The sequence below is a fragment of the Phycodurus eques genome, chromosome 15, assembly GCF_024500275.1.
Source record: "Phycodurus eques isolate BA_2022a chromosome 15, UOR_Pequ_1.1, whole genome shotgun sequence".
NCBI classification, from domain to species: Eukaryota; Metazoa; Chordata; class Actinopteri; order Syngnathiformes; family Syngnathidae; genus Phycodurus; species Phycodurus eques.
Window position 1 is genome coordinate 12,363,918 of NC_084539.1, and position 26,923 is coordinate 12,390,840.

At 38.6% G+C, this 26,923-nt stretch overlaps 2 protein-coding genes across 2 annotated transcripts; both read right to left on the reverse strand.

The window, feature by feature from the left end:
* Positions 1 to 642: 642 nt before the first annotated feature.
* On the reverse strand, positions 643 to 9,026 carry LOC133414110 (bile salt-activated lipase-like). Its single transcript, XM_061699252.1, has 11 exons — positions 8,961 to 9,026; positions 8,159 to 8,306; positions 7,798 to 7,917; positions 7,168 to 7,365; positions 6,893 to 7,023; positions 6,037 to 6,144; positions 5,809 to 5,923; positions 3,340 to 3,526; positions 2,302 to 2,505; positions 934 to 1,143; positions 643 to 831 (listed from the first exon to the last, which is right to left on the reverse strand). Exons 1-11 carry the CDS (start codon positions 9,024 to 9,026, stop codon positions 651 to 653), a joined length of 1,668 nt encoding a protein of 555 aa, XP_061555236.1. The 3' UTR covers positions 643 to 650.
* A 3,072-nt stretch (positions 9,027 to 12,098) lies between these two features.
* gtf3c5 (general transcription factor IIIC, polypeptide 5) lies at positions 12,099 to 25,114 on the reverse strand. The gene is made up of 11 exons (XM_061699253.1): positions 24,802 to 25,114; positions 21,587 to 21,785; positions 20,446 to 20,644; positions 20,092 to 20,278; positions 18,369 to 18,473; positions 16,613 to 16,727; positions 15,522 to 15,602; positions 14,957 to 15,045; positions 14,304 to 14,386; positions 12,679 to 12,821; positions 12,099 to 12,400 (listed from the first exon to the last, which is right to left on the reverse strand). Exons 1-11 carry the CDS (start codon positions 25,003 to 25,005, stop codon positions 12,216 to 12,218), a joined length of 1,590 nt encoding a protein of 529 aa, XP_061555237.1. The 5' UTR covers positions 25,006 to 25,114; the 3' UTR covers positions 12,099 to 12,215.
* Between the last annotated feature and the right edge of the window lie 1,809 nt (positions 25,115 to 26,923).

Below are 26,923 nucleotides of genomic sequence, written 5' to 3' on the forward strand. Positions count from 1 at the left end.
GTCTGTGTACATATGCAAATGTGACTGTAAAAGCGCCTTTCTCTGATTGGCTGACACCATCTCAGGCTTCTACGCAATGCTTTGTTGCCCTTGGTCTCCTTTCTTGATCAGTTGCGGACCTGAAGGAGGACAGTTGACGCAGTTTGTCAGGATGTACTCGCAGACCCCTCCCATTGATTTCCCGAGGAAAAATCTTTGTTTTCCAATTTTGAAATAAATGTGAGCGAAATAGAATGGTGGTTATTATTGTACAGGATTCAGTCTCATTATAGTACTGTTAGAAATTTTCTAACAGTACTATAATGAGACTGAATTCCTTTCAGTACCGTTAGAAATGTCCATGTTTTCGTTCATTGGACTGTGAGAATAAATGCTACTACTACGGTTTCTCTAAATTGCATTGTAAGGCCTAAAAACAAAAACAAATCAGAGAGGAGAGGAAACGATTGTGAAAATGTTTATTGTTATCACTTCACAGTGGTGTGTCAGTGCATCACATCATACTGAAGGCTTTTAATTTTCATATCTAGCCTCAATGATTAGAATCTTTGATATTTTCTGACTTGCATTTGTTGAAGTGTTTTGTACACTATACACAAGATTCAATAGATAATATAACTACTGACCGTTTATCACGTACGTATTGGTCTTTATTGTGAGATGTTAATTGGGATGTTGGGCAAGATGCTGGTCCAAAAATGTACATAACGCACCCTCATCTTCTGTCTTACATTGTTCTTATCCATCTTATTATTGATCTCCAGGTACTGGTGTCCATTTGTAAATTTAGGCCACGTGGTGGGTACGCTCAAGTCTCCTTTGTTGGGGTCTCTGTGGACATGAAGAAAACAACAAAGCAAATGAATGAGGGAGAACTATTGATGTCGATTTTTTTTATTAGCTGTCCTTGTATTTTGGTCAAAATAATTATACCCAGTTTTGGCAAAGTTGGTCCAATAGGCGATCATGTAGCGAGCAAGATCACGGTGGCGAGGCCAGTATCCCAGTGGTGTTGTGAGGGGCTTTCCAAAGACGTACTGCAGGTCATCAGCGTGGTCAGCTCCTATCCAGCTGGGATACGGCCTACCAATGCCGGCCATACGGTTGGTCTCAGAGAAAAGATAGGAGTAGGTGCGACCAGATCTTAAATGAGAGAAGAAGAGAACAACCAAAGAATCATACAAATGTTGTAAAAGTAGTTTTAGATTGTCTTTATTACCTAATCCAGCGCAATTGCTTAATAGTTCACAAACTGCTACAAATGCCATTAAGGGTTATTCCACAAGCAAGATCCATCCATCTGCAGTGGTGCTTTAAGATATGAGTGGCCCGACTTAAGAATTTTTGGAGACACGAGCTATCGTTCGGCCAGTTTTTTGCTTTGACTTGCGTGCAAAAATTTGAGATACGCTGGATGGTGGCAGTGAACTCAACTGAACTCACTTCACGACAGTTTGGCAGAACAAAAAAGAGGTTTCAAGCTGTTTATTGCCACTCCCAGTTGAAGTTTACTGTCAAACTAAACATAAAACTGATGACTACACATTGTGTATTTAAAGTAACCACATAGCTTTGCCTTAATGAAGTAAATTTAGTGTAATGCTAACAAACAACACAAAATGCCATGGATGAGCTAACGAATAGCATCAATGTCACGGTGTTATAACCCTTTAAGCAAAGGATATTTGAACACAAACAGGGGAACAATACATGTAGACAATGTAGCAATAGCCTACTCAAGAGTCTATATTATTTATCTTTTGCAAACAAATGACTGGTATTACTGCAGCTTACTGAGCAGGTTATGAAACCTGTCTTTGTGTGTGTGTCTTTGTGTGTGCAGCACGATGCCTATTGAATTGAAGAAAAACATTTGGCAAAAACTTTATTTATATTCTATTTAATTATGTATTTACTGTGTGTTTCTATAAAGTACAATATTACCGACATTATAAATATTTTTGCTGTTTTTAATTTAGGCTGGACCCGATTAATTGTATTTCCATTCATTTCAATGGGAAAAGATGGTTTGCGATACGAATGTTTTGAGTTAGAAGCGTGGTCACGCAACAAATTCAACTGGTATCCCTAGGCACCAACCACTGCATTCCCAACTGTTTATCCTATTCAGAGTACTGTGGGCATGAGGCAGGGTAGATCCTGAACTAGCACTGGTGACCAGACAGTCAATCACAGGGCACATAAAGACAAATAAGCATTCACACTCACAAGCAACATAAATAATGAATAATACCAAATATAATGGACAGTAACAGGTGTATAGCAAAATTGTATGCTCACGTGGCATTAGCAGCATGAAGATAAAGGGCAGCTTGTGTAGGAACCAAGAAGATGTAATCTGTTCCAATGTCCACAATTGTTCTCTTAATGTCTTCCTTGCTGGGATTGCTTGGCCATGTTGAAGTGTACATGGCATATGCTTTTTCCAGACCGGCCTTGCCCTTGTCTTGAGTGTATGTAGCCAGCAGCCTCTTCATGTCATCACTGGCATTAGGAGATAGTAAGAGGGAAAGCAAGGTTAGCCAACGCCCTGTCACTCGAAGCAAAAAAAAAAAAAAAAAAAAAAAAAAGGCAGAGCGAGATTAAGAAGTATTTGAGAAAAAAGGATTTGAAATACAAGTGTAGACTATCAGCTTTCATTAAAGAGCTTTAACAAAGATGGGCCATTTACCATTTAGGAATTATAGAGATTTTGGTAGTTTATGTTTAATTTCATTTGACATACGTGTAAATAGAACTATAGGATACGTGTGAAAAGTTTGAATGGAACTGCTGACTCGTACAAGTCCGAAAGCCGCTTGTGAAAGCTTCAAAGCGAAATTTTGGAACTGGGAATGGTTCACAAGTTTGCTTCAAAGAGTTGATCGTTTGAAGCTTAAATGATTTGAATCTGTCAAGGAAAATGGTATCTGCAAATGTAAAAATAATCTTAATTTTAGCATTTATTTTGAAAATTAGAAAAAAAAAATTGATTGTTAGCTCAAATGCTAACATATGCTTCTGAATACAGAAAGCATTAGGGCAGATTGTTGAGGATCTTACATTGTACCCTGTGGTCGGGACCCATTTTAAAAGAGAATGCTAACATGCTAACCATTGCTATGCAAACATATAGCAAGATGTTGGTCTGACATCTCCGCAGCAGTCCCATAATAATACTCTTTAAGTATGAGCAATAGCAATATGGGCTGCTTGAGAAGCAAAGTGAGGCAGCAATAATTTTTAAATCTTTCTAGCCAATAACTGCCTGAAGTCAATACCCCATGGACAAATATTTTCAGACCTCACTCTATATTCATAACTGGAGCAAATGCTTACATAGGTGTCTCAACTAGGTGGGAGTTGATTGAAGGAATATCTATGGCAGTGAAAAAATGTCCGTCCATGTCATTGACTCCGGCGATGTAGTCGATATCAGCAGCATTGTGGAACAATTTGGAAGGCTCATCAGGCAGGAAATCCCCATCAATAACAACTGACAGGATCAAGTTGTTTACGAGGGGAGCTGAAGGAGGGAGAAACACTTAAGAGACTTTTCTTCCTGTGAACTGAATAGTAAATTTACTCGGGATGTCACGAGATCCATATCTCACGGTTCCGTTTTATCACAGTATAAATCTCACGGAACGATGATTATTGCGATATCGTGGGAAAGCTCCCGGTATTGCAAGAAGACACACGGTATTGCAAGAAGGTTCACGGTACAAAAGCGAAACGAAATGAAAGCAGGAGAACTGAAAAACCTCTCTTTTTTTCATGCTCTTCTTCTTCTTAACTCTTGCCGAGTCCTTCTTAAAGGTTTGAGTAGTTTCTGTCCGTTTTCTCACAGGTTTTTGTGCAAACGACAGCTTCAAATGATATATTACCGTGCACTTCTATCCCTGTGCATCCAATGTTTACATTCATATACTCTACCTCCAAAACAGTATTATTGCTGCAGCTCACAGTAACAAAACTGTCGACTGAGAAATTGTCTGTTCAATAATTTAATAGTATTTACTGTGTTGTCATTTTTTAAATTGATAACATTAGAAATTGGATACTGGCTACTAACAGTGATTTATTTGCTTGAGTTTAAAAATTCAAGTGAAGTCATAAATGCAGGTGCACTCTTAAGGGCATAAGAATCCTTAGTTTCTTTTCCTCTAATTAGTGATATTGTAAGATCATTTCTTTTTCTGAGCGGCCTCTGTAATATGTTTTCATTTGAAATGTGGACATTTCATTGGAAGAGAGGGACGTATGCCAGATTGATTTTTTGCATTGATATCTGTATTTGTATGGAGTGGACCTATTTCATTATTTCATTTTTGGGACTATGTAATGTATTGGCGGAGGGATACGTTAATACTCTCAATGAGGAAGTGGAGTATTGTAATCTGGCTGTAGCAGCCTTGCTAAACGGTGTGGCCGTTATATATAGCCTTATATATATCCTCCAAACCTTATAGGCGACTCAAAACTAAATTTAAACATAACGGCTCCTTATTTTATACCGACACAAGACCATGAAGATATCGAGGCACTTTTAACTTTGCGATATCGTGAATATTGTTGCAGCCCTAATATATACATTTAGCCTTCTAACTTGAAGATTAAAATATGCACATAAGAAAATGATGAATTGTTAATTATTTTCAAACCTATTTTCTTCACAGCCTTTATGTAATTATATATATTTCTTTCATGACATTTATTTTTTTCACTGGACGATTTAATACTATCTTTAATGAGTTTAGTTTCTTTCCATGAATACTGCAACACAATGAAAAGCATCATGAAATCACAGTGACCCATCAATAGGAGAGGTGAGCGTTGGATACAATGGGATTTGGTAACTTGTCTTGACTTTCATTGCAGTGCAACCAATCCATTTTTTGATCCCGCATTAAAACATTTGATTTAGCTAGTTTAAAAATGTTTTTTAGAAGTAGCTCTAGCTGTCAGGTCTTTGCTATGGATAAGAGAGTCACAGCTTCAAGACATGCTGCAGACAGAAAATGTATAGCACTCCTGAGGTGCACCAGAGCAAGCCACAATACCTTCAAATGTAGAGAGTTGTGACACAGTTGTACAGCCCCCTTAAGAATGCAGGAAAAATTCTGAGATACAAACTGTGGACTTAAAGTATTGAAAACTTGTGATTTTAGCTAACCCCTAGTGGCAGCAAAAAGGGAATCAAAATCTCTAGAAATTGGTTGTATGTCTACATGTGCCCTACAATGGACCGGCAACCAGTCCAGGGTGTACCCCACCTCTTGCCCAAAGTCAGCTGGCATAGGCCTCTGGTCACCCATACCACTACTGTGGATAAATGGTATACTAAATCCATCCATTTTCTGTACCGCTTATCCGCACTAGGTTCCCGGGTGTGCTGGAGCCTATCCCGGCTATCTTCGGGCGAGAAGCGGGGTACACCCTGAACTGGTCGCCAGCCAATCACAGGGCACATATAAACAAACAACCATTGCACTCACATTCACACCTTAGGGCAATTTAGAGTCTTCAGTCAACCTACCACGCATGTTTTTAGGATGTGGGAGGAAACCGGAGTACCCGGAGAAAACCCACAAGGAGAACATGCAAACTCCACACAGGCGAGGCCGGGATTTGAACCCCAGTCCTCATAACTGTGAGGCAGATGTGCTAAGCACTCGGTCACCGTGCCGCCCCGAAAAAAAATGAAAATGAATAAAATAATTCTGTGTGCTAGTTTATCTACCTTTCTAGTAAGGCAGAACATGACAACACATGAGTAAATTAAGAGATGAAAGGTATATTGTTTACCATCAGGTGAGGTGTCAAAATTGAGAGTGCCTGCTTTTGTGAGGAGCACAGGATCAGTCATCTTCAAACAGGCGGCCATTTGGTCATCAGTGGGGCAGTTAACTTTAAGAGCAATCTGAGCAAAGCGGCGAAAATCATCTGTCACTGTTTTACAGCCATAATAAATGACAGAAAAGAGTGTCCAAAAGACAAACTGTGAAGCATAGACAAAGAGAAATATCTGTGTACCTCCTCTGCGATCTTTCGGGGGTTCTTGATGATACCCCAGGGGCAAAGAGCGACACCACTCTGGGAGATCGCTCTCTTGATGAGTCCCTTGTTGTGGGGAGTGAGGGTCTGTGAGTGGAGATATATCAGAATGAGAACTTTAAATGTGTTCTGTTAGGTGCAGATATCTGCACAATAATTGCCAAGTAATGTAATTTGGCGACTTGGTGCTTCCATGATTGAAAATACATCAATGCTTTTACAGACTAGGTTTTTTTGTTTTTTTTTTCCCTTCAGACAAAGGGTCAAGTTGCCCTCAAGCCCAAGTCATTATGGTAACACAATGCCATACTCGTGTTGGCCACCACAGCAGATTTGCGTGAAACTGGATCTATGCCTCAAAGGGGCTTATTTCAATTGGGCTTTAAAAAAAGGGTGAAGTGTTCTGCAATCATTTATCCTTTGGGGATTTTAATGAAAGCACCTGGGAACTATTTTAACTGGGAACTATCTTTTTTAAATTTTTTATAATTTTTTGTTTTTTGTTTTTTTATGTAAACGTGCAGTATTGATTTGTAGTGGATTTAGTACTGGTCCATTTTATGCATGAATAGAAGTGTGTAAAATGAATTTAAAAACTGGGTAAGTTAATAAGGGCCCACATGTCTGTTTTTTTTTTAATCCTTAATGTACATAAAAAACATTTTATGCTTAGCTATGTGGCTATGTCTTTCAAATGTTCACACTAATCTGAGAAACATTTCCACTCTGTGATTCACTCCCCCCAAAACAGAAACAAATTCCACTTTTTTGCAAGTGACCGAGTGAGAATCACGAGATATAGTTGTTTATTTAAAAAAAAGGCCATACACCCTACCTGGAAGTTCACGCTAGCACCACCTGCAGACTCTCCAAAGATCGTGATGTTCTCTGGGTCTCCTCCAAATGAGCGGATGTTTCTGTGGACCCAGGCGATGGCAGCCTGCTGATCCCAGAGACCGTAGTTCCCTGTCGAAGGACAAACACCTTCAACATCATTTTATGTTATCGGAAATAATAATAATAACAATAATAATAATAATAATATGATATATATATGTTTAATCTGGTACCTGTTGCTAACAACAACAACAAACAAACACCACCTAGTACCTGGTAAACTAGAGTCTCCAGTGCTGAGGAAGCCCAGAGTTCCCACACGGTATCCCAGTGTCACCACTATGACATTCCCTCGAGCTGCAATCTCCTGCCCATCATAGAGATAATTATTCAGGAAATTAGCACCCATCGACCCTCCAGCCAGGAAGCCGCCACCATAGATCCAGACCATGACCGGTAGATCGGTTGACACTCGGGAGAAAAGATAATTATGATTAATTCGGGTCAAATATGACATGTTGTATGGCAGTGGTGTCAAATACAGTATATGCCCCCCAAAAAAAGCCACAGGATGAATTTGAAAGTGAAAAAAATACTGTAGGGACCCTGCAGTTATCTGTTGTATTAAGAGTTCTAAAATGATCCTTTTATTTCTTATACAAGAAATCTGAAGTGGTTCTTAATGTTTTTGAAAAACACCAGTTCGGTAAATATGTACTTGTATTGCTTTGCATTAAAACAAAGGGAAAACACACTACCGGTAACGTATAGTTATTTATATTAATTATGCTACGATTTTACTGGTCCTACCCACTGGTACATAAAATTAGGATATATGTGGCCTGTGAACTACACTGAGTTTTTGTTTTTGACACCCGCTTATGGGCTTCACTCATTTCTCACCTGATCGGCCATGAGGAACCCAGATGTTAAGGTAGAGACAGTCCTCACTTCCCCTCGTGTCAGTCATGATTAAGTTCAACTGAAGGCACCTCTTCCTGTATTCAGTGGCCTTCAGAACACCTGATCATAGTTGTGTCAAAGTTTGGTCATTTAAGCATACAAAAGTACCTCTTTGGAGGGGTCAATACAAACGTTGCTACTGAGGAACTATGACTTTATTAATGCAGAGCAGATGTTTATTTTTTACATTAATCAACAAGCTGGTTAAGTTAAAAGTGTAGCAGTCAAGTGTCCCAAATAATTGTATCCATCATGAAACTTGATTGATGGCTTTTTTTCATTCGACGTTCAATTAACTCACCGTCCCAACCAGGGTGACGCAGTGGTTTCTCAAACCTTCCAGGAATGTCGGCAAATGGAACCCCTTTGAAGATGTCCATGTGGTGACGGAACCCAAGACGGATGTTCTCTCCCTCTACCATGCCGCCCTCTGTGTACACCACCCCCAGCTAAAGACACAAATGACCATCAGACATTGATGTATCGTGGAAGACCGTCAACAGTTAAGATCACTACATTTTATTCTTTCGTTTGTCTGTGTGTATAAAATGTTTCATTTAAAAAATGTTAACATTTGTTTTGCGCTTGTCCTCACTTAGGGCCGTGTGCGTGCCGGAGCCTATCAGCTGACTTTGGCTAAAGGTGGGGTAGTCCATGGACTAGTCGCCAGTTAATTGCAGTGCACATACAGACAAAACAAACATTTTACATTCATTCACATTCTCACCGAAAGACAATTTAGTCTTCGGTTAACCTCACATGCATAATTTTGGAATGTGGAAGGAAGCCGGAGCAACCTCGTAAAAACAGGGAGGACATGAAAACGCTGCGCAGAGATGTCCCAATGGAGATTTGAACTAAGATCTCTTGACTGTGAGGCAGATGCCATAACCACTATTTCATCATGTTGCCCTTTTAAAATTTAATGTTGGTTTGCCCCAATCTAGCAAACCGTTTACTGGTGCAACAGACACATTATTCTTTCTGAAAGAAAAGTGGAGTTGCATATCATTGTAACACCCCCCCCCCCCCCCCCCCCCCCCCCCCCAATACATTGATGTTGTAAGAGATAAGATAAAAAAGAATTACATTTTGTAACTTACAGAGGCAGCAGACACCGTCTCCAGAAACATTGCAACGGCAACCAAGATTCCCAGCTTCTCCATCATGACCAAACTGAGATCCTCGATGATTGGCCACTGGACTTTTATAAAGTGGACCCTCCCCCGGACCCACCTATGAACATGTGATTTGTTTTCTCTGCATTTGTAGTGATGTTTGGTAAGGGAAGTTGACACAGCTGTCTTTTTAACTCCAAGTCACACCGCAAAGTTAATCATCACACCCACAGCTTAATTAGAGTTTAACAGCATCTCTTCCTACTGACATATTTTTGTGTCAAATCAAATTATTTTTTCTCTAAGACAATAAATATAGTTTTGGATGAGAAAACAGAACCAGAATACCAATTAGTCTCTAAAAGACAACAATTCTGGCACTTTCTCTATAACGTGACATGTAACCTGTGTAACTTAATTGAGTTTTTTTTTAAATCATTTTAATAGGGGATGTTAAAAAAAACCCAAAAACAAAAACAACTGAAGTAATGTGGTTGCATAAGTGTGCAAACCTTCTTATCACTGGCATGTGGCTGTGTTTAGAATTAACCAATCACCTTCAAACTCATGTTAAATGGGCAGCAGGTCACACCTGGTAAATAAATTACCAAGGTTCTAGTAGACTTTCCTGACATGTTTCTTAATTCTAGCAAAATCGTGAAGGTTTAGTGCTAACACGTCCTGGTATTTCGAAATGTTCATATTTCCCTCCACTTTGTCTAAGGCCCCAATTTCGAGGTGAAGAAAAACAGCCCTATGCAAAGCATGGCGCTGGCCCCACAGTATCTTTCAGGCATACAGTGCTGTGAAAAAGTAATGCCCCACTTCTCAAATTCTTATATTTTTGCATAATTTCCCCACTTCAATATTTAAGATCATCAAACAAATGTAAATATCAGAAAAATATAACCCAAGTGAACTTAAAATGGTGTTTTTAAATGGTGATTTCATTTATTAAGGAAACAAAAAGATTCAGTTACCTGGCCTGTGTGAAAAAGTAATTACCCCCCTTGTTAAATCATGAGTTAATTGTGGCTAATCACAATTTTTGGTTAATTTTCACTGATCACACCCAAGCCGGATTACCTCCAGACCCGTTCAATAAAGAAATCACTTAAACAGAACCTGTCTTACAAAATCAAGTCAGAAAAAAAGATCTAAAAAACCTGCAACAAAATGACATGATCCAAACAAATTCAAGAACAGTTGAGAAATAAAGTAATTGACATCTATCAGTCTGAAAAGGCTTACAAAGCCATTTCAAAGCTTTATGATTCCAGCAAATCATAGGGAGAGCCATTAAACACAAGGAGAAATTATGGAATAGATAACGATCCAAAACACCAGCAAATCAACTTCTGTATGGCTTTAAAAAAAATAAATGACGGTTTTGGAGTGGCTAAGTCAAAGCCTGGACTGGAATCCGATTAAAATGAAGTGGCATGACCTTAAAAAGGCTGTTTATGCTTGAAACCCCTAAATCTTTGCTGAATTAAAACAATTCTGCAAGGAAGAGTGGGCTAAAATATCTCCACAGAGATGTGACTCATTGCCAGCTATAGAAAACACTTGATTTCAGTTCCTGCTGCTGAGGATGGCCCAACCAGTTATTAGGTTTAGGTTGGCCATTACTTTTTCACACAGGGCCAGGTAACTGAATATTTTTTTTTGTCCTTAATAAATGAAATTACCATTTAAAAATAGCATTTTAAGTTTACTTGGGTTATATTTGTCTGATATTTACATTTGTTTGATGATCTTAAACATTCAAGTGGGGAAACTATGCAAAAATATGAAGGATTTGAGACGGGGCAATACTTTTTTTACAGCACTGCATTGATAAAAGGTTCACCCTTGATTTCATCTGATCATATTGCATTTTCCCATGCACATTTTTGGGATATTTTGTAACAGTTAAAAATAGCAGTCAGTATTAGCACTAACCCTTCAGACTTAGCTAAAAAGCAAAAGCAAAAATGTCAGGTAAAGGCTACTCAAACAGTTGAACTGTATTATTAAATGGTGGAAGGTGCGTGCTGACTCTGCTCTGTTTATTTTTACTTCCCCTCTCGAAAAGATTAAAAAAAAATCTGTTTCGTTGTACATGTTATAGTTACATTAATGGTGGGGGGAAAAAAGGTTTTGAAATAATTTATCCTGGTCTTATTTTTTTATACTATAAAAATCTGGCATTTGAACAGGGCTTTGTAGACTCTAACCACATAGAATATATCCATTGTCGGCCAATATACAAATACACTTAAGGACAAAATTGTTGGTCCCTATCCCTTCTGTTCAAGTAATACATTCCTACAATTTGTGTGTGTGTGTGTATTTTTGCATCTGTAAACATAAACAGAACATTTTTTGGGCTTGTATAATGGCATTTTTCCAAATTCCAATTTCAAGTTATTTCAATGATCACTAAGGGTTTCTGTTCTATCCACAGGAGGGTACCACCAATCTTGTTTGCGCCATGTATAGAAAGAAAAGAACAGCATACATGCTGTAAAACACAGATGAGGCTCAATTACCTACCTGTGCTGCTTTTCTGCATCCAGCACAGGGTGACTTGAAACTGTGCAGAGTACAACAAAATCCCAAGACTATCAACGCAACCTGAAGAAAAATGTGCGTCCCAGTGTCAAAAAGCTTGGTCTTGGCTATAGTCCCTCCAACGAGGATAATGACCCAAAACACAGCTAAAAACACCCAAGAACTAAGGCTAAGATCAAAACATCGGACTATTCTGAGGTAACCTTCAATGAACCCTAATCTAAAACCTATTGAACATCTGTGGAAGGAGCTGAAAAATGCTGACTGCAAACAGCTGGAGCAGTTTGCTCAAGAGAGGGACGAAGTACCTGTGGACAGTTGCACGAGTCTCATTTGAGTATAATAAATTATTTGCTAGCACTGAATACCTGAAAAGGTTGCGTAACATAATATCAAGGTAAGACTACCATTTTTGTCCTTCCAGTTTAGTTTGTCTCTTTCGTTTATGGAAGGGTACAAAAACCTTGGTTTATTTTTGTGTATTAAAGTCATGAGTCTAGTAGTTACTTTCTTTATGTGAATCAAGCATTTTTAATATGCGTAAACTATCACAAATAGCACACACAGCATATTCGAATGGTGGTACGCAATGAAAGTGACACAATACAAGCCACAAGTTGTATTTTGTTAATTCATCTAAAATGAAATAGGCAGAAAGAATAATTGATACAATATAATCTTTTATCACATGTAATCCAGTATTTCTGTCTCCATCTCATTTTCGCTTCCCTCTGATGGCTGATATTCATCCTCCGCATCATCTTCTTCATCATCATCTTCATAATCATCATCTTCATCTTCATCATCCTCAGCATCGCCTTTGGAACTCCGGACCGCGCGTACCGGTCGCTTGGAAAGTTTTTGCAATGCTGGGGGAGAAATATTCTTTTAAGAAAAGGTCTAGAAGCTCACAGTCTTTTCAAAATACAGTAGAGCAGTGCCCTATCCAAGTGAAGTTCCCAAAACGGGTTTCCTCAGCTTTGTGACCCACCTCACAAAAGGGAAGAATTCAGCTGAATTAAACCGCATGTCACTGCTGTTGTGATAAGGTTGTAAGTATTCAATATTATCTATTGGGGTTTACATCGGACTTGCAGTCAACTACAACAGATGACATTTACATGAAATTTGTAGTAAATTTCCTTACGTGTTTTTTGTTCTCTGATAACCTTCTTGACCATGGTCGAGATGATGTCCCTCAGCTTGTCTGTGGTGCCGACAGCACACCAGCCATCCCGCTCATCGCACACTTGCTCCACACCATTGTTCTGATTAATGACTTCCTGGATACTGGACATACACAGCAAAAATGTTTTGCTTTCTTATGACACAACCATAAGATGTGCCAACATTTATAGAAAGCAACATTGGTTGCTTAGATAAACTGATATGCAGTTGACCCCTGCTATTTGTGGGGTGAGGAATCGAGGCCGACAGTAAATAGCAAATTCCCGTGAATAATTGACGGAAAACTAAAAGTCATAATTGGCTATATTAACAGTTTAAACCATAACTATACCACAAAGTCCATCCATCCATCGATTTTTTTCATCTTATCCGAGGTCGGGTTGCGGGTGCAGTAGCTTTAGCAGGGAAGCCCAGACTTCCCTCTCCCCAGCCACTTCATCCAGCTCCTCCAGGGGGACCCGGAGGCGTTCCCAGGCCAGCCGGGAGACGTAGTCCCCTCAGCGTGTCCTGGGTCCTCCCCGGGTTCTCCTCCTGGTGGGACATAGCCGGAACACCTCACCAGGGAGGCGTCCTAATCAGATGCTCGAGCCACCTCATCTGGCTCCATGTGGAGAACCAGCGGCTCTAATCTGAGCCCCTCCTGGATGACCAAGCTTCTCACCCTATCTCTAGGGGAGGAAACTCATTTCGGCTGCTTGTATCCGGGATCTTGTTCTTTTTCACAGCTCGTGACCATAAGTGAGGGTAGGAACGTAGATTAACCGGTAAATTGAGAGCTTCGCCTTTCGGCTTAGCTCCTTCTTCACCACAACGGACCGATACAAAGTCCGCATCAGTACACCGATCCGCCCATTCCATTTTTCATACCACAAAGTATGATCCCAAAACATTTGAACAGCATTTCAAACGCTTACAAACATTGCTGTCCCCTTAATAATACAGTACAATAAATAGCTAACACCTAATCACTCAGACACACAATGTACAGTACCTGTAAGTCAACAACAATTCTGATGAAGAAGATAATGATGACGATGACGATGAAGAATTACTGTAGAAGTGCTTGCTGGAACTGGTTTAACAGTTAGCGCTAGAATTGTTCATGCGTCTGCGTTTACTGACTTTGGAGTGGACTTTGCAGTGACAACACAAACTAACGGTCGTACTGTAAATAGGTTTAACGATGTTATGCTGAGCTGTTGTTACGGCTTTCACTGGTTTTGATGCCGTGTTTAGTCCTAGTTTGGCAAAACTATAGTGAGCCAAAGCAGACATGGGCCGGTACCGCCGTGTACAGGATCCGGCCTCTCACACTGACTGTCAATCCCAAATCTTACAAAGCTGCAGTTACATTATTAATTGGATGAGAAAACAACAACTGCATCAAATATCATAAATACTGTAAACAGTATTTTGCCACAAAAGTTTCTCTACGAATAATCAAGCATAGGTTCCCCAAAAAACAGCAATAGGTGAATTTGCGAATGCCGAACTGCAAATATGCGGGAGTCCATTGTATACTAAACTATAGGGACATCACAAAAAGGTGAGCATAAGCAGTGAATGCAGAGAACTGCCGTCTACCTTGGCACGTGCAAGTCACACAGCTGGTAAAACATCTGCCGGTGAAGAGGTAGCATGCCCTCTCTGAAAATGTAGGAGGAGTCCTATGGGAATCAAACATTGCAGCAATAAGTATACATTTTTCATTAAACATTGTATGCTTTTCATTTTAACCATCACAAGTATATGTTTTCAAATGGTAAAAAATGTACAAAATCCATCCATCCATTTTCTTTACCGCTTATCCTCACTAGGGTCGCGGGCTGCTGGAGCCTATCCAAGCTATCTTTGGGCGGGAGGCGGTGTACACCCTGAACCGGTCGCCAGCTAATTGCAGGGCATATAGAAACAAGCAACCATTCGCAAGGCAATTTAGAGTCTTCAATCAACCTACCACGCATGTTTTTGGGATGTGGGAAGAAACCGGAGTGCCCAGAGAAAACCCGCCCAGGCACGGGGAGAACATGCAAACTCCATGCAGGCCGGGCCGGGATTTGAACCCCGGTCCCCAGAACTGTGAGGCAGATGTGCTAACCAGTCGTCCACCGGGCCGGATGTACAAAATCTATTCGCTAAATATTGTGGAAATAAAAAGACACCCTTCAAATTGGGAAATGCATTCAATCTAAATTGCAGCGCAGGTAACACCTTCCTCTGATATGACGTCGACTGACCTGTAGCTTATAAGAGATTTGGACGGGATCTCGACTGGTGCTTGAACCCTCCTGAGTTGGAAGTTCTGTCACACTGGCTGGAGTTGGACCTGGACACCAGGATGAAGGAGAACTAAGCATGCATGCACGCGTGAAGAAGTCAGTTAAGAACTTGCTCCCAAGTATTGTTCTGTTTTTCCCCCCAGAGCTAAATGTATGTTTTATTGTTTGACTGAATAGTAGTTAATTGGTAAAGGTAATGTACAGGTAAGAATTGTGTGTAAAGTTAGGTTTACAAACATAATTCTCTCGATCAACCACAGACATATGGCTTGTTTTGTGTTGGAAAAGACAGAACATTGACATAAGATACTTTGATGTTCATGCATTTGTTTCGGCCTCAACTTGTAGGCAAAACAAATCTGGCAACAACACTATCATGGTTTTCACAAGAGCTTTTCAATGTGGCTAACCCCCAATATGTGAATTAGCACTTGACTGTCAATTTGAAATCTACCTCAATGCTTCTTATCTTCTTTTGCTTCTATGATGAAAAACCTTTAATTGAATGAATGCATTCACTGACCCGTTTTGTTGATTACAATTGGTAGGGTGTAGTTCATGGTACTCCTTTTCGGTTTCACCAGTAGATTAGACAGCATATATGCTAAAACATGCAAGACAGAGAGACACAAAAGTCAATATCTAATAATATATGTATAATGAGTGGTGCATTTTCAGACACAACAAGGTGGGCAAAAATTAAACCTGTAATCTACAACATCATTTAAGAGTCTCGATCTGCTTCTTTAATAATATACAGTATTAGAATATATTACATCCAGTGGTGCCTCGAGATAAGAGTTTAATTCGTTCCGTAACCATGCTTGTACCTCAAACCATATCATATCTCAACTTTCCCCATTGAAATGAATGGGAATTCCATTAATCCAGACCCCCACCCCCAAAAAAAAAATGGTGTTTGTGGTTTTTAATAAGGAAAAATAGCACTCTATAGTATTGTACTATACAATTGTACTGTATCATACTTATAAAAACAGAGTAATAACATAATTAAATAGAACGTGAAGAATTATACAGTTTGTGCATCATGATTTAATGCTGCAATCCAATTAATTGTGCTGCACGTTCTGGTATGCCCGCCTTGGCCACCGAGAGGCAGTATAATATTGTACTGTCCTTCAAACACAAAAAGAATGGACTACTTCTACTGCTCTAAGTCACTCAGTAAGATGTAATACTACGGTAGTCATGTTTCATTGAGAATAAAGAATATATGTGTGAGTATTGTTATATAATGTCTCAATGTGTTGCACCACCGTTTGTCTTCAAATATTCGTTGCTTCTAAAAGTACAACTATTGATGCCAACAATTAGCATGTCAATGGTGTTTTGCATTGTTTGTTAGCATTAAGCTAAGTGGACTTTCTTAAGGCAAAGCTATGTTGCTTTAAATACACAACGTTGTGTGTTTAGTGTGTCAGTAAACATCAACTGGGAGTGGCATTACGCATACAAAGGTACAGTGCTATTCAATATTTGAATGTGACACCATTCTAAAACAACGCAGTGCTTCAAATGTCAAAACATTTGTAGGAAACCAAAAGCGTTTCCTGCACTTATCAAATCTGTTTCCCATTCCAGCTCTTGTATTACCGCTTTTGGTGCTACAGCGCATCCTGTAGTCAAGCATCTGGTAGATCTTGGACTCGACTGTCTTTCGGGGGTCATAACCAAACATCACCCACAGACTTCTCCATGGTCCAGTCACCTTGGAAAGAAGGGGTCTGACATATTATTGCATCACATTACTAGTTAGCACAGGACTTTACTGATTTACAACTTTGGGACTACACCGACAAGAGTAGTTCATGACATAACTTAAAAAGGACACCTCCAAACAACAGTCTAACTGAGTCTAAAAATGTAACACATAAAATCCACTCTCTTTGTGCCTCTAAATTAAATGAGGGACGGTATTTACTGGAAAAGCTTTTGCATCAAGTTGGAGTTTTGTACATGTAACTTGACAATGCAATACCTATAGAAATTGCATGTGAATGCGGAAAAGCTAACATTGAACTGAAAGGCTGAAGAATGAATTCAAATATTGATTGATCTGTAGAAAGTGAGCCTTGCAATGGTTTGCATGGAGCTGGAGGCAAATATTTAAACATTTTTTAATTTGGCAACTTTATTTTGAAAAATATGGAAAGTTTGAGAATGCGAATAGTTCCCAAGATGTTCTGAATGAGCTGAACATTTTGAAGTTGGAACAGCTAGAATTAATCAAGAAATGTGAAATTTCGAGGTATTTATATAAAAATAACTTAATTTGGTCATTTTACTTTTAAACTGTTGGGAATCTTGGGAATCTTTGAATGGTAACAAAGCCCAAGAATGTCCTAAACGAGATGAAAATTTTGAAATTGGAATAGTTTGAATCCATCAATAAATGTGAAGTAAAAGGAAAAAATGTGAAAATCTTTTTATTTGGGAATTTTATTTTTAAATAATTGTTAATTTGGGGAATAAGAATAGCCAAATGAGCCAAACAATTTGAGGTTGTAATAGTTTGAATCGGTCAATAAATGTGGAAGGTGAATGAAACACAAAAAAAAATGTTGGATTTTTATTTTGAAATTTTTTTGGGAATGGTACGAGTTCCCAGGGCGTCCTGAATGAGCTGAAGATTTTGAAGTTGGATGGTTTGATTCGGTCAATACATATGAAAGGAGGGAATAATGTGGAATATGTCTTAATATAGGAATTCTATTTTGAAAAAATGTGAAATTTATGTGGGAATGTTGGAAATAGTTTTTTTTTGGGTGGATAATGTAGAAATTTAGGAAAACTGGGAAGTTTTGGCATTGTTAAAAATAATCGCATGCTTGTGCTATCTTGGAATGTTGAATTATTTGAATTGGTTAAGAAATGTGGAAGTGGTTTATCCCTGAAAAAATGGGAGGAGTAAAGAATAAGAATAACATTTGTGGGGATGTTGGCACAATACAGTAAGTCACATTTGTTGATGCCACTGAATATTCTTTTACATTTTCTAACTACTGCAAAGTTGCAAATACCTTTAGAATCCATTAAATCAGATTCCACTGTTGAAGCGCACGCACAAATTACAAAGAGAAAATGCCCCTAAACTAAAATAGCAACATGACAAACAGTCACACACTTACTAAATGCTTTGATGTTTTAGAAGAATGCATCCATATGAATGCAGAATAAATAATACGTACATTGTGGATATAAGTGAATATAAAAAGGCTCAAGCAAAAGTTAGTATTATTTGTCTTTCACGTCTATTTCAGGGTGACTGTGGAGGTTAAAAAAAAAAAAGAAAGAAATGTGCGCAATAATGTTTATTCTTTATCAGGTGCACTGTGTCCTTTTAACTCACCATGTAGTACGCTAAGACAGGCAGGAGCATTTTGAGTTTTTCTGGATGGATGTTAATGTTGGCCTTGACAGCATTCCGTGACCAGATGGGCCGGCTCTCAAACATCTAAGAACAAAATGTGGCTTTAAGATAAGATAAAAGCCCAGGACAATTATGGAAAGTTATGCCTGCTTGACATTATATAATATTGCAACTAAAACTAGGTCACTGATGGTGTCATGGCGAACTCGCGTGACTTTCATGCATACAGTGTTCGAGCCCAGCAAATGTTGAGTGCTGTAGAAAATGGATGGATGGGTGACTGCAATGGTCATCTGTTTATATGTGCCCTGCAATTGGCTGGCAACCAGTTCAGGGTGTACCCCGCCTCTCGTCCAACGCCAGCTCACCTGCGGCCTTAATGACGATCAGTGATATATAAAATATATTAATTGTTTATCATGACTGACACCATCGTGACAGTGTGTGCAGTAAAAAGTCATAAAAGCCAATTTGTCCCTCCTTCTTCTTCTTCTTCTGTTTAAGCATAGTTTTTGCTCATGATCTGAATTTCAGGTTCTGTGTGGCTTCCAGCGCCAGGGGCGTAGCTAGTCAAACCAGTCATGGGGCCATCCGCATTCATGTTCATATAAATAACGCATTTTCTCAATTACTGTAGTTCAGTTCAATTTTGACAAAAGGTAATTACTGTATGTAATGTAGACCACTTTGTCAAGCTTTTGAAATCTGTTACAATTATCTGACCGCTGACGTTACTAGTTACAACCATTTTATGTTTATAACCAAAGATTCTGAACAGTTTATCATTAACTAAAAAGTGTGACTGAGAAGATTCTCCTAGTTCCCGAGCTAGCTAAACCCCTTAAAATCCTTCTTGAGGTTAATTATCTAACAAGTGAATCATCTCAACATGTTTACTGTAATTGATAAGAACATCAATCGACATTTAACACAGTTTACAATTTCAACCATTTTAATACATCTTCGTGATGAAAAGTGCCACTCTCCACTTCTTATCCAATGTAATTCACCTTGGCTGTGCAATAAATAATAGTGTCTGGCTTCGGCTGTTGTCACTGTCAGTTACGCACATTTGTCACCGTGAAAAAGGCTGAAACTGTTTGTAGTTGGATAAAAACTGTTTGTTTTCCACTCATTCTCATTTTCTCCGCTCAACTGGGGTAACTCCGGTTGATTTTTCTCACAACTGCGCCAACAAGTTTGTTTTGCAGCCATCTTACTGAATCAAGTCTGGACATGTGCAGTAAAATAGTCCATTGCATGAGATTGGAATGGGTGGCAATCAAAATGATCATGAGAGATTAATCATTTCAATGTGTTTTCATGCACGTGAACCGTGAATTAAGACTAAAACGATAATTGCTTTGAATTGATTCATTAATCAGTTTTTATGATATGGGCCCTAGGCAACTGCCTATGTTTACCTAATAGTAAGCATACCTCTATGATGCTAATGAGTTGTGGGTCTTTTTTGCTTTTAACTTGTACTCGATCCTTTGGAATTATTTACCTAACACGCAGTATTTGTGCTCAACTGAATGAACATTAGTTTTTCATCTCTCCCTAGACAAGTTGAGACAAACAAAAACAAAAAAACACCAGTGTAATGTTGTTATGCCCCTCCTGTGGAGTATATACTCTATATACTGGCATTATTTCTCATATAACATTGATCAAAAGTTAGATGTAATTTCTAACGTACCGCAACTAGTTTTTCCTCTGCCTGCTTGTCATGCTCTCTCAAGCAAATCTTTTTCCAGTGCATCTTAGCCGCCTCCAGAGCTTTGGTGGGAACAATAGGATCAGCGTAGCTGACGAAAATGGCGTTGTGGGGCCGACGGGGTCTGCTGAAACCAATAAAATGCGTCTTGCTCTGGACAGCTGCTTGTCTGTACAAATGAACGAGAAAAAGTAGAATCAAGGTCATTCCTGATAATCTTTTGCCGCTACAGATTTTATGTAAACAGAAAACCATAAAAAAGTCAACAGATTAAATTACTATTTAGTTGAGCAAAAGATGTTGTGGGAGGTAAATTTGACCATGCAAGGCACTTACTGCTTTTGAGAAACATCAGGTCGGTAGAAATAATCCACCGGAGTGTCAAGACGTGAGAAGATGGCCGGGGGAAGGAAATACGGCATGGGCTGCTTAAAAAACTCTTGCTTCTCGGTTTTCCGCAGGATGATTTTGTTGTACAAAGATGTGTGGTTTCCATCTTGACAATGCACAGCAAGGCACTGATAGTCTGCCATCCCTAGAAGAGACGAACATAATTTACTGAATATAAAATGTGGACTAACAATGTCAACAAGGGTTGAATATAACAACAGAGTGTCGTGAAAAGTATTGGCCCCCTTCTCAAATTATGTTTTTGCATTGTTTCCCCACGTTAATGTTTAAGATCATCAAACAATACCAGAGAAATCAGAATCATCTTTATTTGCCAAGTGTGTCCAAAAAACACACAAGGAATTTGTCTCCGGTAGTTGGAGCCGCTCTAGTACGACAACAGACAGTCAATTGACAGAGAACACTTTGGAGACATAAAGACATTGACAAAAACAGTCACTGAGCAATAAAGGGTTGCTAGTTATAAATAAATAAAATATAATAAATATAACCTAAGGGATCTTAAAATGCTGTTTTTAAAGTGTGATTTTGTTTATTAAGGGGGAAAAAAAGTTATTCAAAGTTACCTAGCCCTGTGTGAAAAAGTAATGCCCCCCCTTGTTAAATCATGAATGAATTGTGGCTAATCACAATTTTTGGTTAATTTTCACTGATCAGATCCAAGCCTGATTACTTACAGACCCGTTCAATCAAGAAACCACTTAAACAGAATCTGTCCCAACAAAATCAAGAATACTTTTTCACTGCACTGTATGTTTATTATTGTGGGTGCAGTTTTGTGGTGGTGTAGAACTGTACTGAAAATAATTAACCCGAACTGTGTAGTTAGCTAACCTTACACGTTAATTTGACACTAATTGCATTAATAAACATCCCAATAACTCCTTACAGATTTAATTCAAAAGTTAGCAATATTATCCTTTAATCTCTTCTATTTTTTTATATACTGTAGTACTTGTTTTGGATTTCACTAGATGTTAGAGAAAATTGTAACAATCTTAAAATATTCACAAACCTGTAACAAAAGGATAATTTACAAAAAATGGGCAAGGATTTACAATCGAACCTTGAAATTTGTATGTTGTTCCAATGACTCCAAGTATTTCCATGTTGATGTCAGCAACTTTGGAGTCTCTTTTCCGGACTCTCCTTTTCACACGGAGGAGAAGGTTGCTGGACGAGAAGCGGTTTCCGCACAGAGAATGACAGAAAGGGTCCTGAGGTCGGAATCGCAGCTCTAGCCTCAGGTTTGGATGACTGAATGTCTATGGAACAAAAAAATGTAATTAACCAAAAATAATTCACAAAACACATAATATTGTTTACTTATCGCTGGTGTCGGGCCAAAACCTTTTATGTGCCTATATGGTAAATATAATAATTTTTCACAAATCTATACTATTGGTCAGGCCCCATGTGTGTGTGATTTTTTTGACAAATTGTTGACCAGTCTTACGTGTTGAAAATGGCTTGCTTGCTCTCTTTGACAATGCAACGTTAATGGCTCACCAAACGTGCGTTTTTTGTTTGTTTTCTTTTTTGGTGGGGTTTCCTTGAAGGGAATGTTTTTGGAGCTACGAAGATTCCGTTATGATAGTTTTTTGTGTGAAGATTCTAATTAAACCGCTACACTGCCACTGGCATCCGAATTTTAATTTAAACAAGTTCTGAAAACTGAAATGCTGTATAATTTAAAAAAAAAAGTGTATACCTACTTATGTGGACCGGCGCACCAATAAAACAAACATTCTAAGCCAATTATTCGTTCTTACTTTGAGCCAATTAAAAGCTGTGACATGATTGGGATTTTACCACATTACTGGTAACCTTTCTTTGGTCAGTGACTCTCTGTACTGAGTTTTTATGTTTTTATGTCTCAAAAGTATTTTCTGTCAAATGGCTGTCTGTTGTCGTTCAAGAGCGGCTCCAACTACTGGAGACAAATTCCTTGTGTTTTTTTGACATACTTGGCAAATAAATATGATTCTGATTCTGACGTGTCAGATAATTCTGACAACCCTGGAGGCACACAGAATTTGTAGATGTCTCACACTTTTTCTAATGTAGAGTTTTCCAGTTAAGTCAAGGTGCCCTCGGCAAAACATTTTGAATGCACAGAGAAACCGTGACAAGATCCTAAGGCCCACTGTTGTGCCATTCATACACGACTATCACCTCATGTTGCAGCATGACAATGCCCCATGTTGCAAGTATCCGTAGTATACAATTCTTGGAAGCTAAAAAAAAAAAACATCCCCAGTTATTGCATGGCCAGTATACCCACCGGACATGTCACCCATTGAGCATGTTTGGGATGGTTTGAATTGATGCATTCAAGAGCATGTTCCAGTATCTCCCAATATCCAGAAACCTCCCACTGGCATGGAAGAGGACGGGACCAACATTCCACACGCCACATTCAACAACCTGATCAACTCTATATGAAGTAAATGTGTTGCACTGTGAGAGGCGAATGGTGGTAACACATTTTACTGACTTATTTTCTAACTCCCTGGATCGCCAATACAGTAAAACTGCACATTTTAGATTGGCTTTAGCCCAAGGCAATATGCAATATTCAATATGCAATATTCATACTGTCTAATCAGCATCTTGAAATGCCACATCTGTGAAGTGGATGGACTGTCTCAGCAAAGAAGATATAGTCACAAACACAGATTTGTGAACAATATTTGAGGGAAATGGGTGGAGAAAAACTTTCAGTTTAGCTCATGATAAATGGGAGCAAAAAACAAGTGTTGCGTTTATATCTTTGTTCAGTAATATATACTCACTAGATACTTCAGGTACACATGCACACTCTAATAAGTTCCAAACTTGTACCTGGCCTTTATTTGTTTCAATTTTGGCGATTATGGCAGAAAGAAAAAAAAAAAAAACACACAAATCCAGTATTTCACAAAATTAGAATATCGTGACAAAGTTCAACATTGTAGGCTCCCTGTGTCCCAATCTTGTCAGCTAATTAACACAAAACACCTGCAGAGGTTTTCCTCAGCCTTTAAATGGTCTCAGTCTGGCTTAGTAGGCTTCAGAATCATGGGGAAGACTGCTGACTTAACAGTTGTGCAGCAAACCATCATTGACACCCTCCATAAGGAGAAAAGGCCTCAAAAGGAAATTGGAAAAGAAGCTGGATGGTCACAGAGCGCTGTATCAAAGTACACTAACAGAGTGTTAAGAGGAAGGGCAAAATGTGGCTGGAAAAGATGCACAAGGTACAGGGATGACAGGATTGTCAAGCAATGGCGATTCAGAAATCTGGGGGAGCCTCATAAGGAGTGGACTGAGGCTGGTGTCAGTGCACCAAGAATCACCACGTACAGATGTCTGCATGACATGGGCTACAGCTGGAGAATTCCATGTGTCAACCAAAAACATCATCAGAAGTGTCTGTGCTAGGCTTAGGAGGAAAAGTACTGGTCTCAGATGAAATACAATTTTGCATTTCATTTGGAAATCAAGGACCCAGAGTCTGGAGGAAAACTGGAGAAACACAAAAGTCAAGCTGCTTTAAGTCCAGTGTGAAGTTTCCACAGTCAGTAATGGTTTGGGGAGCCATGTCATTTGCTGGTGTGGGTCCATTGGCTTTCATCAAGTCCACAGTCAACGCCGCTTTCTACCAGGACATTTTAGAGCACTTCATGCTTTAATTTTTCAGCAGGACTTGGCACCCGCCCTTAAAAGCAAAAACTACCAATACCTGGTTTAATAGCCATGGAATAACAGTACTTGATTGTCCAGTAAAGTCACCTGACTTGAACCCCATTGAAAATTGATGGGGTAGTGTTAAGAGGAAGATGAGGGAACAGAAACACCAAAATGCAGACGATCTGAAGGCCAATATCAAAGCAACTTGTGCTACAATAACACAAAGGATGATCGCCTCCATGCCACGCTGCTTTGATGCTGTAATTAATGCAAAAGGCGGCCAAACAAAGTACTGAGGGCACACTTTTTAGGCCAACATAGCTGTGTTTGAAATCCTTTTTTGTTGGTCACATGAAATATTCAAATTTTGTGAAATACTGGATTTGTTTATTTTGTCTTTCTGCCCTAATCATCGTAAGTGAAACAAATAATATATATAAATATTTCACTTTGTGTGTAGTAAACTCATATAAAATAGAAGTTTAACTTTATGAAACAAATTATTTAAATACATTGACTTTCCCTCTATATTCAAATTTTTGGGTACATACCTGTAATTAATCACATGCAAGATGTGTTTCACTCTTTCTTTAGCTTTCATTCACTTACTTCAGACAATGTTTTTTCACCGCCAAGAGTCTCGAGCATCTTGTCCACGCTGGAAACTAACCCTGGATACTCCACGCAAACCAGCTTGTTGTCCCTCAGCTCCAACGTGGACGAGCTGCCAGACACATTGTCCTGTTCATTCAAACCACAAAACGTCAGCTGCTTCAGCGTGAACCCCAATTTCAAATCTTTGGGATCCTCCATTGTAAATGTTGCATTTCATATAATGTGATCTAAATAGCCAGACCGAGTGCAACAAGGAACCAAATGAAAACGTGCGGAAACGAAATATCTTCCCCAGTTCAAGCTGGCATTTATGATGAGAGGGAGCAAAATAAATCCGGCTAGAAACGCTTATCGTCACATAGTTCCTAGGTAATTATTTTACGATAGCCCTTGATAGACCTTATTTTAGGACGACAGAGATTATTATATTATTTATTTGTGTGATACTATTTTTTAAAAATATTTCTGCTGTTTTAATTTCTCCAAGAACGTAAACATCTCAATTTACCATATAATCAATTCCAGATTCTTATCAAAGTTATAATATGACTCTTTTCGTGTATACAACTTCTCAAATGTATCATCTATTCATACATAATTCTCTAACATTGGAAATATGGACAATTACAGTATTTAATATTAAAAGAAAACATCGAATTTAGAGGGGCGTCATCGCCTCATAATTGGCCACACGGTGGCGTGGCAAACCTTTTAAAAAAAGTCAAAAATAAAGGCCACAAAGTTTCAATTCCAGCACTATGCTTGTTTTCAATTTATTATATCAAACTGATTTTAAATTACAATATATATATATATATTTTTTTTTTTTCTTTTTCTTTGTATAGATAGATAGATAGATATTTTTTAATTAAGACATACAGTATGACAGTCACAATAAAACGCAAAGACATTAGATTTTTTGTAATGATGTGGTAATTACAGTATGTGAGTTTTGAGACATACTCGTACAGGACTTTATCTACACCATCGTTGCACAAAACGCTTTGCAGATGCTCACACATTCACCCATTCACACGTATTCATACACCCATTGGCGGATGCTGCCATGCAAGGAACTGGCAGCTAGTTCCCACTCGAAGTAATTTTGGGTTTAGTGTCTTGCCCAAGGACACTTCGACAGCAGACACTCAGAGCCGGAATTCAAATCATCGACCCTTCGGTTAATGGACGACGTGCTCTACCAACTGACCCACAGCTGCCAAGCCAAGAAAATAAATAAATAAATGGGAGCATATTTTATTATCTCAACCACCGGTGTCAAACTCAAGGCCTCGGGGCCAGATCCGACCAGCCAGAGCATTTTATGTGGCTCACAAAAGCAAATCATGCGCGTCAACTTCCATGATTCTTGCTAAAATCTGTAGCAACATTTGAAATTGCCATATGTAATAACTAATAATCTTGAGCTATTGGAAGCATTTTTTTGTTACGACACTTATTTTACAGCTTGAACGATAGTTGAACAAACTTTTATCCTTGACTTTTGATTTCAAAACCACTCATCCATCAATTTGTTGTGTACGTATGTATAATAATATGATGACGCTATTAAACATCTATATTGTTTCATAGTCATAACTGCCCTCTGAGGGAAACCATAAGAAAAGCAAAGCAAAGCAAATTTATTTATATAGCGCATTTCATACACACGGTAAATCAATGTCCTTTACATGATTAAAAGCGTTTTAAAACAAAGAAAAAAAACAGCTTATAAACATTTAAAACAAAGAGAAAAAAAATTAAAATACAATTAAAATAGCATACAGTGCAAGAAACATCATTTAAAAGTGGAAATCCTCCAAAAACCATGAGAAAAAAAGAGCTTGTCAACCACAGCAAACAGAGTGCAAGTATTGCTGAAGTTCTTACTGATGATTTCAGAAAAGTGTTGCTGTTTAGCCCTGACTAACTCTTGGTTAAAATTCCAAAGACTTTGACTGTAGAGGTCATAGTTAATTTGGAGTTAAGTTTTTCTCCACTTACGTCCTGCTTTCCTACACTTTGATTTAGAGGTCTTTACCAATATTGTGCTCCTGTCTTCGTTTTAATAGGAGTGACAGCATTCATGACAGTTGAGATTTTACAGGTGAAATTA